The following is a 15,622-nucleotide window of genomic DNA, read 5'->3' on the forward strand; positions in this document are numbered from 1 at the left end:
CATGGTACTGCATTGCCAGTTGGTCCTAGCACGAAGGAAGGAAGCACCGCGTTCCTGCCATCGTTATGGTACACTAAGTTTAGCAGTGAGTGGGGTGTATTTTATACTATGCCTACAAACAGACCCGCACCTTGGGGTTATTCATGCTGACCGATTGTTGGTCAGATTTATTACATCGAGTGTAATACATTGGATTTGTATGTGAAGTTTGTTTCAGAGGTTGCATAAGGCGGCTCTGGTAGTTAATATAAATTAAGTAATTTCTAAGCTATTTGCAAGTTGGATCAGAAATTATTTTTTATAGTTCATGCAGATGAGTCCAATAAAAATATCACTCCTGTTTTAGAACTTGTTCCCTACTTCAAAAATTACTCGCTGCACTACCTTATTCACTTCTGGATGCGTTTAGATCTCTGATGTTTGCAGCATCCAGCAATACTGAGTGCATTCATATGCAGTATCGATTTCACAATATCTTTGGACGTCCTTGTCGAGGAGTTATTAGCATCATCTGAGCATCGGAGAACGGCAAGCTACTCAAGTATGCATCACAAACTGAGGTGATGATTTTTATTATAGGTGTCATAAAGCTTCTAAGTATATGACAGTCACAACACACGGCTCAACGCACTGCTAAGCACTTTTTCGATTTCTTAATCACACAACACTGCACGTCAAATCACCAAGACATCGCGCGACACCTGCCGAATACCAGCTAAAAGCTTTTTTCAAAAATTCTAGACGACATAATCTAATGATACTATTCTAGTTTTAAGTTAGTCGTTAATTAAGATTAGGAAATACCCTTGGCATCTTAGAGCTTAAGCAGTGTGCCTGAAAATATATATTATACTATTGAAAAATAAAAAAAAAACCAAGACATCGCGAACTCTTCAAAACTGTTCTCGATCGTACCACTGCCAGTCGGATACTGATCTGCTACCGGGAGCTCCCTCGATTGCGAAGTTCTGCGCTGCTCGAAGTATGCGGGCTTCCGAGTTCTTCACCGCTTCACAGATAGTGGTGTGTAGCGTGCATTGTGTATAATATAGAACTATATTCGCCTGAATCGGCTGTCGCAGATGCCACCACCGTTGCCATTATGTGTATCGATACTAACTGACTCAACGCAAACAATAATAAGGAAAAAAGCGAACCAACGAATCGGACTCCGTGTAGCGATGTGCGGCCGTAAACAAACTGAACCACCATACAAAATTGTAGTCGCTGGTGTGAAGGCTTTCGAGCTGACCCACCACAAGCGCCGCGCACGGAGGCATATATTTTGGCTGCGCGCCCGCGAACTTTAAACACATTTCATGCAGTAAACGCACATGCGCTTCAAGATCGGCGCTCATCAGACGCCAGACGAGAATTCTACGCGGTAAGGTAACTTTGTCAAATATGGCTGTTTAAATGAAGTATACATAACGAATAATGTTTGCAAACTCGATACACGTGCTAAGTGCGGTAATATACACTGATATATTGAGCACACCACGCAAATTACGTGTTACTTGTTGCAAGCAAAGCGTAGCAGAAAAGAATTCTCACAATTGTTTAACAACGTTGCACCATTGAAATCTAAGGACAATTCAGCGACCACAAACGACTACATAAATGTATTGATTAAATTTGGTAACGCGTTGATTGATTTAGCGTGTAGCGTTAGCAAACTGGAAACCATTGAGCCGCGCAAAATGTTTTGGCCGGAACTATTTAAGACGTGGGTAAAACAATATTTGTTTCATTATGGCAACACCAACCTCGGTTAATGGGTTTCCAGCTGATCCGCCAATGTCATTTGAAGGAACATAATGCTGCTCTCGTGACATCCACATTTATTACGGCAAAGAATCATGTTCTGAAGTTTCCTTATGGAAAATTCAAATTCAAATCATGTTCCTGGGAGAAAATATAGATGAAAATTGCCTTTAAAAAAGCCAAAGGGTAAATTTCAAGGTTCCGAAGAAACCATTTAAAAAGCTGCAAAAATTTCTCTAATTTGTAAATCTTGTTGGCAGATTATCAAAAAAATTACATTTTGATTTTACTGGCTATCAGTTCCCGGAAGAACTGAAAACAGAGGCCAAAAACTTCACTTCGATTTAGAGGAATGTTTAAAATAACAAAACAGTTAGTAGTTTTTTTTAAATTTGATTTATATTCATTTCAAGCTAGAATATGATTGTTACAAACCAATTTCTCCCTTCAACAAAAACAATGATCCCTGTTTGATTTGAATAAACATTTTTGTTCAACCATACGAAAAATATATTTGTTCAGGCTAAGTTTATTGTTGAAATAAACTAACTATTTATTGCATGTCAACCAAAGTTGAGTTAATGTTATCGGCAATGTCCTTGTTGACTCAATCCTGCTATACCTCTATATGAAGAAAAAACTTGGTTCAATTGATCTATGATCTTATTTGTGTAATGATACAACTAAGTTTACTATTCAAATGGACCATATTAGTTTGTTTTTCATATAACCCAGAGTAATTTTTTTCTCGCGCGCATAAACCAGAGCATTCTTTCATTTCCTAGGGGGTTTTCAACAATTCAAGTGTACGTATTGATAATTAAGAATATATTAGAAATTTGTATATCATTACATAACAAATTTTCTTTACATAAATTATTTGATGCTGGATCATTATTTTGGCCGGAATGGTGGAGCATCGAACCGAATTGTCGTATGTTAATCGACCATCTAGCAACGGCAATGACGAAACGTCTTAAAAAATTTCAAAATCGAAAATAATTGTTTTTCCAGGAATTTTAAAACGAATACAAATCGAAATAAATGTAGTATCAAAAACTACCTTGTAAATTATTAGTTTGAAAGAAATCATTTTATTCTTAAAAACGAACAGAAATGTATGATTTCAAAAAACAAATGCGCTAGTTAGAATAGCTAAATTTAAGGTAATTTATTTCAACTAAAATGTTTGTGAATTTAAAGTGCAATAATTCTTAACTTTATCTTAAGTTCGTTCATTCATAACAAATTTTTCAAATTGAATTCACTGTGAAACTCTTTGTCAAGAAATTGACAGGAACGCACAAGTAAAATATTTGTTGTTTTTATCAAAATGTCGTTTGAAACAAACTAACCCACTGAGTAAAATTGATTATCATGTTTAGTAGTTTCAAGCAGAAATGTTTTCTATATCAAACCAGATTTCTTTTGTCACTATTTTAACAAAAAAAAATCGTTGCGAGAAACCCAAATTTAGTTATATTTACAATTTTTTCTCTGCGTGTATTATGGTTAGACCGAAAATAGTTGTTTCCTCGAATGTCTTAACTGTACAAAAATGACTTCAATCTGTAGCAAACATACATTGCAAATTTAGGGGAAAAAATCGTGTTATTTTATGTCTTCTAAATCGGTCACATTCCAGCGTCAAAAATGACATATTTAGTGCATACTGATATATTTTTAAGAGCCGAATTCCATCATAAGTTATATTTTGTCACTGCTAGCATCCATAATTTTTTTCTGAGTGACATTCACGCGGGTTCGTAAACTTACATATTTTAGCAGTAAAAACATAGCAGAATGCATGAAACATGTGTTGAATTATATCATTTTGACGTTCGAATATGCCCGTCTCAGTTCGCTCGATTTTTTCTGAGTGTGTAGTATTGCAAACTGTGAGTGTTCTTTTCTCTCAACTATCTTAAGTAGTTTAAAGGGTGATGGCTTTGACAGGCCGTTATTTAAAAAAAACTGTTTTAATCCACCTAGTGGTGTAATGATGCCTTTCTCATATTCCCATATATAAATGTGTTGATCTTCAAAATAGTTTTCCAGAATCCGGGAACCGGTATAATCGAAATCGGTTCGAGAAAAGGCTGCAATATCCGGTCGGTAATTGAAAATCGGAAACCAGGAAAGCCGAAATTACTTTGTTTGACCATCTGCTGACAATGACTACTGATTGAAGTAGTTTTGGGCCAGTTTAGGTTTTTTGTTATGTGTTTCCAGAATCGAAAACCAAGAACCGAGGATAGCCAGCTCGGGTTGTTGACTACCAATTGTAGTAGTTTTGAAGCCAGTTTAGTAGATGTTTCACGTTTTTTGTTTCGCCACTTTAAGGGCTGATGCCAGTGTGTTTTAGGGTGATTTAGAGGGCTATTTTTACGCTTCAAATCTGATTTTCTCAGAAACGGTGACGAATATAAAAAAAAACCCAACTGACAATCTCTTAGAAAATTAGTTTAGATTATTCTGTGGAAATTTCAGAATGATTGTTTGACTTTAGCGGTCGGGAAAGTCTTTTTTCTGAAGGAAAAATTGCATAGCTGAAAACGGCAACTTTCAACTTGTTATTTGAATATCTCGCCTTCAAAAGCATGGATCAAAAATCTATCCTACCAATGTCCAGATAATTTAATTTAAATGCGATAAGTGCATAAAAACATAGGTGTTGTCACGATAAAAATGAAGAGAATGTTATTTTTGTGAAGGTATGTCGATTTCTATGGCGACGCCATTTTTTCTGCTTCAGTTTCCTGGTAACGTAACGAAACATGAGAGAGAAATAAAATCGGCTCAGAAAGGCTGCCAAACAAGCGGTAACTTTATTGGATTTTATGTGATGTAGTCAAACTTGTAACCGAGAATATCAAAACTTTCTTGACCACCCGGCCCATCGAGATGCGAGAGAACATGGAGAGAAATTTAATACGCAGAGTGAGCCACGTGGTTATACGCAACCTACTGGCCTCAGCCCAAGTGACGCTATAAGATTTTCTACACACTTTACCCTTAATTCTGGAACTAGAAGTCGGATCCGGATGAAATTCAGGAGTTTTGTATGGGACCATGAGAACTTTCATTTAAAGATAACCTCTGAGAAAAGTGAGTTCAAAAAAATGTTACATACATACACACACACAAACCTCCTAACACCCACGGTCTAACCGAACTAACACCCTTACCATAAACAGAGCTCACATATGCAGTAGAATTGACTATGGTCTAGAAATTACCTGTTATGACCTGCACGGTCTTTATGACGTATTATTACCGCTTTATCATGGTACCGCACGATACGCATCAGGATTACTCTCTAGCATCCCCATTCATACAACCTGCGTGGAGGCTGGTATACTACCTTTCGATTGGGATGCTGCAAGTGAAGCTCATATAAAAGGCCCTAGGATTGCTCTCTAGAATCGAAAATTAGATTCCTTTCTGGAATCTAACAGGACAGGACAAACATGTCTCCGTTCGCCAAATGAGAGGACGCGTGTGGTCGGACTCTGGCTAAAACATAAATATTTCCTTATCGACAGCTGTCAAAGCTAGCGATACTTCCACAATTAAAATACCGAGAGTTAGTCGAGAAAAAATACTGGAATCATATAAAAATCTTTACCGATGGCTCTGAGGACAAAGGTAGGGTGGGAATCGGAGTGAGCGGAATCAGAACCAGACTCACACTTCGGCTCCCTTCACAATGCTCTATACTCTCAGCCGAAGCCATGGCCATAGCCACGACCATTTCCAGTGAACCAGAACACCTTGCCGTCGTTATATTCTCAGACTCATTATCGGTCCTTTCGGCTCTTAAATTCGGTGGATCAGCATCCATTCATAGAAACCATTGAATTTTCTTATGACTCTTCAACCACCATTTGTTGGGTCCCTGGTCACAGAGAGATTGATGGCAACGAGAAAGCGAACGGTCTTACTGAAATTAGCAAATAAAAACCTTTTTTAATCCACCTAGTGGTGTAATGGTACCTTTCTCATATTACTTGTGTTTTTTATCACTAGATAGTTCTGTCAAGATTTTCTTTTTCAAACTTGAATAAAATCAAAAAATTTCTTTGGTGTAAACTACCATAACCTTTTGAATTTGTAAACAGTTATGTCAAGTTAATATAGATTTAAATGTGGCAACCCTGCACGCTATACAAAAATGAACAAAGCATGCTAGGTGGGTGAGTTTTCTTCTTCTTGTGTACCAGCACGTATCGACGCACACCGATTTTGCATCATTTTGTGTTAAATTTTAAAAGTTTTAATACTTTTTTTTAAATTTCTGAACTGGAAGTCGGACCTAGATGAAATTGCACAGTGTCATTAAAGACCCTGGGAGCTTTAATTTGAATCATGATTTGTGAAAATCGGTAGAACCGATGCGGAAACCGGGCACTAGTAGTCCCAAAGTAGATTTATATATCCATCAATAACAAGATCTGCCAACTAGATGAATTTACCAGTGAATTTTATAAAAATGTGCACCTCGTATCGCCATCGCTTGTGAAAAAATACTCACGTAATTGAAAATTTTTACTAATCGCACTGTAATACCGGAACCGGAAGTCGGAATCTCATAGATTTGCACATATTGCCTTGTAATTTTGGAACCGGATGTCGGATCGAGATAAAAGTCAAAAGCGATCTATGGGATCATAAGACCTTTCGTTTGAATCCGAGTTTGTGAAAGTCGGTTCTGCAGTCTCTGAGAAAATCGAGTGACATTATTTGTCACATACCCACATACATACACAGACAGACATTTGCTTAGTTCGTCGAGCTGAGTCGAATGGTATATGACATTTAGCCCTCCGGGCCTCGGTTGAAAAGTCGGTTTTCACAGTGATTGTATAACCTTTCTGTATGAGCTTGAGCTTGAGCGACCACCCCTGGTTGCTACTCCGTTACTGATCGGGATTAGCTGAAATTGTACAGGGAATTTCTAGATGATCTGACCTGGGACTGGTAAATCATCCTTCAATGTACATTTTCTGGTAATCCTAGAATTCATTGATCAGTACCGGCGCCGGCCAGGCCCGAACGTAGATCGTCTAAGGAATGGGAAGGGATGTTAGTCCAACACTTGTTGTTACCAGATGCCGTATATACTACTACGCACTCCACAAGTGTCAGTATTGGTATTATTCGCGCGCGACTCAGTATGTTCTGGTTTCAAGATGCTCGGATGCACCACTAAACTCACTGACTTCCCGAGTGAGCGTTTCAACAATATCCTATACTGAAGTCCCGGGAAGTCTTGATTCACAGCTCTTATTCGAGGAAACTGAAGAAAAATTTGCAATACTATCGCGTAAAGAATAAAAACTTCCCTATTTTTTATAAATGAAATTTCGTGATACAAAATAAACGAGTGAATAGGATTTAGACAAAATAGTTGATTCATTGCATTGACATATTCTAAACAGTTGTTATAAAATCATTTTAAACCACCAAATAAAGATCAACAGATTTCACGGTTGATCTGGGCAAATTTATTGTTTGAAATATTAATATCAAGTGTTTTTTTACTATGTATTCAATATACCGATATATGTTATCTCTGTTATTAATGTTGTAATATCAACTGATTTGTGCAATAGTTGATTTTTATCATTAAATTAAGAATCCTGAAAGACAATCAAAAACATGGAAGAAGAAAACATTCCAAATAAAACTTTTCTCCGATGCTAGACGAAAATTGATAGGTTGAATAAAGAGATAATTTGGTAAAATAGAGTAATCAGAAGTGAAACATTGAAAATATCTGATAACTGAAAGGAAAAAGAAACTCCTGCAATTGTCGCCTTTTACGACATGGAAGTAGGAACCCAGTGGATCTAATCTTGGTTAATTTCTTCCGCCGGATTCCACACACCATCTAGGCTGGTACTGTCTGGAGAGAGCTAATAGGTACTATCAATCTCCTAGTGGACCCCAGCCCATTGTATAACCTTTCTGTATGAGAAAGGCAAAAAGTACCCATCTCGGATATTTCGGTTGAAAAATCGGTGTTTACAATAATTGCATAACCTTTCTATATGAGAAAAGCAAAACACGAAAACTTTTACTTCTTTGAGTTATCGAATGTTCAAAACTTTCTTGGTAGTTGATTGCCCAGAGTAATTTACATGGCCCTTCTCAGAGATACAGGTGAAACGTGGTACTTCGTAACGAGAATGTGCGCAAACTCGTCATAAAATGATAGTACTCTAGGATGAGCAAGGATGTGAAGATATAGAACGAAAAGATGAGACGTGACAAAGGTCATTTAAGCAAGCAGAATTTAAGTTTCTAGAAACACAATAACTAACGACTGATATTCTATACTTATGTAACCGTTTGAAATACAGCATTTTTATCATAGCTAAATCCCTCAAATATTCATCACGACCGGAAATTCTTGACACCGCTTAAATCAGAACAAAGCCTTGGTGTTACAATCCTTTTATGGCATTTTCCGGTCAGTCCGGTTCTTAACAATTGTTAGGATCCTATTTACACTACGAATTCTTCTATGTCGAGGCTCAAGCGTACGACTACAAGCTTGTGAGACTGGGACCCAGGCCCGTGCGCAGGGGGGGGTTTTGGGGGTTTTAACCCCCCCCATGAAGAATTTTTTTAAAATTAAGTTTCATGAACAATGGAGTACTTATTATATTAAAGTGCAAATAACTTGACAATTCATATTTTTTATCAATTTTTTATCAATTTATAAACTGACATAATTTGAACCCCCCCCCCCCCCCCCCCCCTCTTTAAGGATTTCTGCGCACGAGCCTGTCAGAATTTGTTTTACATTGGCAATATAGTGGATGAGGCGCTTTTTCGTCTTTTGGACACCCCCCTCTCCCCTTGAAACCCCCCCCATGGATTATTCCTGCGCACGGGCCTGCTGGGACCACATTCCATTAGGTTTTATCAGACTACCTAGTAAGTTCTTAGCGTATTAGCATGGCTAGTGTATTTTTTATGATCATGTTGACACTTTCTTCCAGGTTAGCTTTCGGATATTCGAGAACTGGAAGTAATCACCAGAGATGCCATTTATACAGATTTATCTGTATTATACAGATTCTAACATGCGCATACAGATTTCATACAGAATACAGATTTTCTCAACTTAATACAGATTTATACAGATTTCACTATAAAATTGGAAAGAAATTTTTTTTTCATCTGAGCTCTCTTCGGTAGCTCGAGACGAGAAAAAGCTTCGTAATCAATGGGCAAATAACAAACTGATCTGAACATCCTTAAATGGTGTAGGTATTTGAAGTTGAGCGCTTAGATCCAACATCAACTTACCAAGACAAAATTATGAAATTATATGAAATCGAAATTGTTTTTAATTGATTCAGATTGTTGATAAAAATTTAATGAAAATTTAATTTTGTCGTTTATTATTGAATTTCTCATTATTAAACCAAGAAATGTTGGAATAACATTACCTTATCTTATTTTCATCATACAAAATTCGGTTTTTTGGTGAATACAGATATATACAAATTTTTCATTCAACGTAATAGAGATTTTCTATGAAAATATCTGGCATCTCTGGTAATCACAGTACATGTACATGACCCAGGACAGTATATATGAAAAAAAAATTATCACTAGTTAGTATGATCTGATGATTTATCTAAATTTTATATTGATCGAATTATAACACGAGCATTCCGAATAAAACAAGCCGCATTTTAATTTGCACTCAGTATTGGTGCAAAACTTTCGTAAGCGTTTTGTTTGCTTCTCTTACAACTTAATTCTGAACAAGGCTATGAACATAACTACATTGGGTTAGGTACACAAGGCAACAGAGTTGCATTTCTGTTTAACAAACAGTCGAAAATTTGCATTCATAAAAAGACAAAACAAAACTGCACTTTCGGATGACTTTGTTTTCAAACGTTGCCATTCTATGGAATTGACAGTGTCCTATTGTTATTTGTCTTTATTTTGTTCTTTTTTATGGTGGAGATATGGATGAAGTAAATTTTCAATATAGACACAGAGCATATTCTTTCGCAAATATTTTACTCATCGTAACACTTCCCAATATTCTTGACACCTGCTTAATTAATGTTGAGTAAACTAGTTCAAAATAGCACTTGCACAAAATTGCAGACAAATTATTATTATCCACTTAAATTTATCTTAACCCAGACGATTTTTTTTCGATTATTAAAGTTTTAACACTAAGGTCATTCGCCTTTTCGAGCCAGAAAAACTTTCTGATCCTATGAAAGGCATCGACTAACCCATCACGCTATACCCGTTCCCCCAGACATTATATATTGTGCTACTCAAATGAACTTTTACATCCGCATGGCTTTCTAGATGAGATTGATGAAGTATGCGATTTAAACGAAAGTTCTTGCCTCTCAAAGCAGTGCTAAGCGAACTGGTTGAATTAAAATATGTAAAACTTGTTTGAAATTCATCAGATGTCTGAACTGTAATCCAATTCAATCAGAACTAGACAGAACCGAAGACGAGTTTCATAAACTGATTGACCCCTATCTATGTTAAACGATCAATTTATTCAATTAGGACAGTTGAGAATTTAGATTTTTGCTTCGATGTGGTTTTCGTCGTTTGCATGCTCCCACAGTCATGTGGGTATGTACCTAACTAACAACGGTTATGTCACTGTAAATCAAGAGTAAAGAGCATATGCATATACTGAGATTTGATTAGAACCAATTGATTGGATTAAATTATGGCATATACTGGGTTTAAATGAAATTGAAACACTCGTTTTTAGCATCTATTGTTCTTACCGAATTTTATTTCCACGGCTCGCAACCACAGCGCTAAAAATACTAATAAATTTAAAATAACCCATCGTTGCCGTACTTAATACAAAACATCCATTTCCAATTCAACAAATAACTTATAGTTATTAAATTCTAAAATATATTTGTCCACCACAGCCACAAATGGATTATTAACTTGACCACATATAGAAATAGGTATCCTGCCAGTGCGGAATGTAAGATAAAATCAAGCTAGTAATTGTTCCCGTCAATGGTACGTTTTTGCCAATTCTGTTAAGCAAGCCAGCAATTCTGTCCTTGCTATATTTATCGTAAAATGGTGAGCGCATCAGATAAAGTAGCATCGAAACACAGCGACGAGAAAGTTCCTGCTTTTGCTCTTTGGACAGGTCCTCACGATTTCTATAGTAGATTCTCAAGCTGAGAAGAAAAATAAGAATATGAATGGTTGAATATCTACACCAAATGTGAAGTCTTACCTAGCAACATCTATAGCCATTGGCACCAGATATGATTTCCAACTTTTCAAACCGTACTTCCGAATACAAGCCAAATGTATCAGCGGCTTTAGAATGTACATCAGTTCGGCAGTACGAATGAAACGTCCCTCATACTGGACCACTTGTATGACATTTTCATGTTTAAGCGGTTTCCAGTTACGAGCCATAACAGGCGGTGCTCCTTCCACTTTCCGCAATACTCGCCCTGAGCGCTTCAACACAACAGTCTCACCCTCGCTTTGGAATGACACATTTCCTGTCTGTCGAACGTCGTTCAGATTTCGTCTATCCAATACCGGTATGGGCGGGTTGTTAACGATATTGTTCCGACAGAACATCGTGAGAGCTAAACGACCAAGGCACCTAGAAAACAGTATTCATCATGAAGTAGTACGGATACCAATCATTCATTTTTCAATTATACTGCTTGTAAACATTCACAAAATTACTTACTTGATTGTCTGCACTACGACTATAAAAAACCATCGTCCTTTCGAACCCCACACTCTATGAGCAGACATTTCAATGAAAACTTCACAATACTCCAATGTAGTGAGAATAATCTTGATTTGCCTTGCTACTGGTCCAGATTCTGCACACACGATGGAATTATTGGCTTTTTCAATGATTCGATCATTGTAAAACACAAGCAGATTGGATAACGAATAAACCAATTCGGATGCCGCGGAAGATTTGTTGATTTTGCCTAGAATTTCAAGTAATTCAAACGTGAAATGGAACTGTACTGTACTGTACTTTCATGAGATAACTAACCGGCAATAAAATATGATAACCATTTCACCGTCATTTCTACATCTCCAAGCGCTGATGGATTGCTGGAGACCCATTTGACGTACTTCCCATACAAACCTCGTAGCTCCACCCACGATACGGACATTTTTATCTTTCCAATACTCAAAAAACTGTAGAATAAAAGATTGGAACAAAATTTACTAGTAAATATTGTGAACACACTTTTATGAGAAACATTCGAAAACAAATCAGTTCATCGCGATGATCACGGCACATAAATGACACTTCAGCATAAACTTCAATATGGTTGTTTTCGGATCGAAAACCCGTTCTTCTTCGTTCTGGAATGATGCATTTTAATTTTCTACACGCTTATTTCTTTTGACTCAAATACTAGGACCTACATACTCTAAACAAAGTTAAATCAAGTAGTGTAATTCCGGATGAGATGGAACACCTTTTTGAAAATTCGACATTTCTCAAAAACTATTCATCAAATCAGAACTTTACTTATTGTTATTAAAAGTTGAAGGATTCTGATGCATATTGAAAAATTCACATTAATATATAATTTGTTTATAATACAAATGAATTGTCAAAATAGTACAACAAAGAAAAACTTTGATTTTATTTATTTCATATTATGTTTTCATTTGAGTTACAATATCTTATTGGAGGGCTTATAAGGGAAGTGCGGCGTCTCCCCCTGATTTTTACGGCATCATACCGACTGTAGAGGATAGAAACCACACCACCATAATTTTTAATCGAAACGTCAATGCTTACGACCATAATTAACAATCTTTCTGGAAACCTCACACAGTAACATAAACTCGTAGATTCGTAAGGATTTACACAACATCGGGACAAATCTGTTTTTGGAAACAGTGCTATAAACGGACTTCACAACATGATCGTCAATAGTCGATAGTTAATAATAACAAAAAAAACTTTCGGACGCATTTTGTTTGCTTCTCTTACAACTTGATTCTGAACAAGGCTATGAACATAACTACATTGGGTTAGGTAGACAAGGCAACAGAATTGCATTTCTGTTTAACAAACAGTCGAAAATAATAATAACAGAGCTTAAAATTGACATGCATTCTCAATGAAAGAATCCAATCAAACAGCCTTATATTCGTTTTTTACAGTCTTTGTAAATGATCGCATCCAAAACAAACGAATAAAAACGAATCTGCATTTCCGTCTCTCATAAGAGCAAAAGAGAATATCGATGCCAGCTTCACTTATGACAAAACGAAATCAAAATAACGACTGCAGGGAGAATCAGTCGAATTTCAATTCTCATTCTTTCATCGATATATTGAAAATCTGTGATGTTTGTCTATAGAGAGTATCTAAACTATGATAAATCGAAATAATTACACCCCAGAATCTCTTTGGAAACCTAAACTACTATAGATACGAGCACCAACAGGTAAAAATCATTGTGTATCGCTTTCTGTCATTATCGATTCTCGAAGATTCGGTTGAATATCGACACTGCACAGTATACGAAAATGACTGAAAGGGAAAACGAAAGAAAGAACTCGACTTTGAAATTACTCTTCCGCTTTTGTCTTTGAATGGACATGGATCTCGTTCTCATAATTTGCTAGCGAAACATTTATTTCTCGTCATTTTCGTCTATTTTAAGTCAATGAAAATAACTTTTATTAGTTCTGAGTAATAATATTTATTTGCGCAACTAAATACACACTCACACATACACTCGCATCAATACATCGATTCGATATTCGAAACCCTACAAAGTTTGTAGCAATCAACTGATCTCCGGTGATTCGAGTGATCATAGAAATTCATATGTACAGATTCATGATTTAATAGTTGGAGTAATTGGAGCTTGCAATAGTTTTGGAATCGACCGGTGTGGCCAGTACTACGATGAGCATCTGAATAGCGAAACTCAAAATACAGAATACGACACAGGATTCAATCCGGTTGCAACAAGTTCGAAGACAAGTGGGGAAATCGATAATCTGAGGAACAACGAAGCTGCGGTCAATGACCAACTGCCAGGCGAGCTGCTCAAACATGGAAGAGAGGCACTGGAGATTCCAGGACGAGTCGCAGCGTTTTTGAAGCGATTGGTAGCAATACCAGACACAGACAGGGTTTGTAATCTTTTTGCTCCATAAAGGAAAAGTGCCATATTCTGTCCAAACGCAATGTCAGTTTTGAAAGCTAGATTGATTTCTTTGATTTGTTGAACAGTTATATAAATTTCAGGATCAGTTGTGAATGTCTATCAATAAATAACGGGTGAAAAACAGGAAATAGTACACAAATTATATTTACCAATTTAGCATGTGGGTCTGATTGAGCTGTTTTAGTTTCAGAATTAGCAAATACAACCAGTTATCCAGTAAATCGTAGTATTTGATTCGATATAAGTCTTCATGTACCCTCTGACTGACAGAAACATTGAACTGACAGGAATTTTCGTCAGATACATTGGATTTATCGATTACTTCCGCAGACTTTAAATTCGATGCGACAATGCATTGTCCATTAGATCTCACATCTTCAGCTATTTTTTTGAGAATAATACTTGTTGGAGAAGTTGATATAGAGTCTATATCAAAATTAACTGGTAAAGGGTCGTGCTTTGAATTTTCACGTCTTTTTGATTGAGAGCATCCTTCTAAAGCATTGATATTTACACCAGCTTTAACCGGTGTGGCCAAACTCCTGAACTTTTTGGCTGAATTTGAATATCTAGTTAAACTAGATGAAAGCTGACTACTTTCGACAAAACCATCCGAAACATTATCAAATTTATTCGATTCAATTGCATGCAGCTCCGCTGATGTTGTGATTGCCAATCTATTCATAACATGGCCATGGATTTCAGTGTCATCCGCAGAATTTTTATTCGCATGAGAATTATTTATTGAATGTTTTCTGTCCTCCTTAAATGATTGCTTAAAATTTTCGTTTTGGCTCAAATCTAGTGGATCAAAAGAGTTCTCACTGTTAATATCTGCCAAACTTCTGGTCATAGTTACTGGCACGAAGGTGAGACCACTTATGGAGAGTAAATCTCCATTTACTTCGGTCATTATCGTTCCAAGCTAAAATTTACATTTTGATTCGCCTTCAATCATTGGATTGGAAACAATTTATTAAAAACTTACTATTTCATTAACGTAATTTTGATTACGGAGCTTGGCTTGTTTTCGAACGCTTTCTGGACCATCATCACATGCGCGTTCTTTTCCCTTTTTAATGACGCGTCTTACTTGAGCTAAAATATATAAATTACGAACGGGTTGTTAATATAAAAAAGAATCATCTTACCAGTTTTGCGTTTCGGAAACATATTTTACTTTATCTCAAAAATAATCACCGGAAAATTCCACGCGTTACAACAGAAATTTTTATATTTTTTCATCTTCACTTCAATTTACACAATCAAATTAAAACACTTATTTATATTGTATTGTTGCCGAAAAACTATATTTCTTGTTAATTGAAATACAATAAAATGTATTGAAACCAATAACATTGACTGTTTACCAATTGTTTCTCTTGTAAAATCAATGGTTAATTTTGATACGGGCATCCATTTGTTGATCATTATTCAGACAAAATAAGGCAGGGGAAATTTTTCAGTGTAGAATAATCCCTTTGGCTCATCTATTCCCATTCATTCTCTCCTAAAAACAAATGTGAAGTTTTGTCTATCAGAGATGCCAGATATTTTCATAGGAAATCTGCATTACTCTCTATAAAAAATCTGTATTTATCTGTATTCACTAATAAAATTAAGTTTCAACAATAAAATGA

At 36.2% G+C, this 15,622-nt stretch overlaps 2 protein-coding genes across 7 annotated transcripts in view; both read right to left on the reverse strand.

Annotated features, from left to right (window-relative positions):
- LOC131440443 (torso-like protein) overlaps positions 1 to 1,111 on the reverse strand; it is a 71,243-nt gene extending 70,132 nt beyond the window's left edge. For 4 of the 6 annotated variants that reach the window (XM_058611719.1, XM_058611722.1, XM_058611720.1 and 1 more), the window contains exon 1: positions 385 to 909. The gene's annotated coding sequence lies outside the window, so the exon portion shown is untranslated. Of the gene's footprint in view, positions 1 to 384 lie in introns of all 6 variants that reach the window. The other 2 variants (XM_058611724.1, XM_058611723.1) reach the window with 2 other exon arrangements.
- Positions 1,112 to 10,539: 9,428 nt separating this feature from the next.
- LOC131440445 (peroxisomal membrane protein PEX16) lies at positions 10,540 to 12,104 on the reverse strand. The gene is made up of 4 exons (XM_058611726.1): positions 11,831 to 12,104; positions 11,510 to 11,762; positions 11,036 to 11,419; positions 10,540 to 10,976 (listed from the first exon to the last, which is right to left on the reverse strand). Exons 1-4 carry the CDS (start codon positions 11,952 to 11,954, stop codon positions 10,727 to 10,729), a joined length of 1,011 nt encoding a protein of 336 aa, XP_058467709.1. The 5' UTR covers positions 11,955 to 12,104; the 3' UTR covers positions 10,540 to 10,726.
- Positions 12,105 to 15,622: the final 3,518 nt, after the last annotated feature.

The sequence above is a fragment of the Malaya genurostris genome, chromosome 1 (assembly GCF_030247185.1).
Source record: "Malaya genurostris strain Urasoe2022 chromosome 1, Malgen_1.1, whole genome shotgun sequence".
Classification (NCBI taxonomy): Eukaryota; Metazoa; Arthropoda; class Insecta; order Diptera; family Culicidae; genus Malaya; species Malaya genurostris.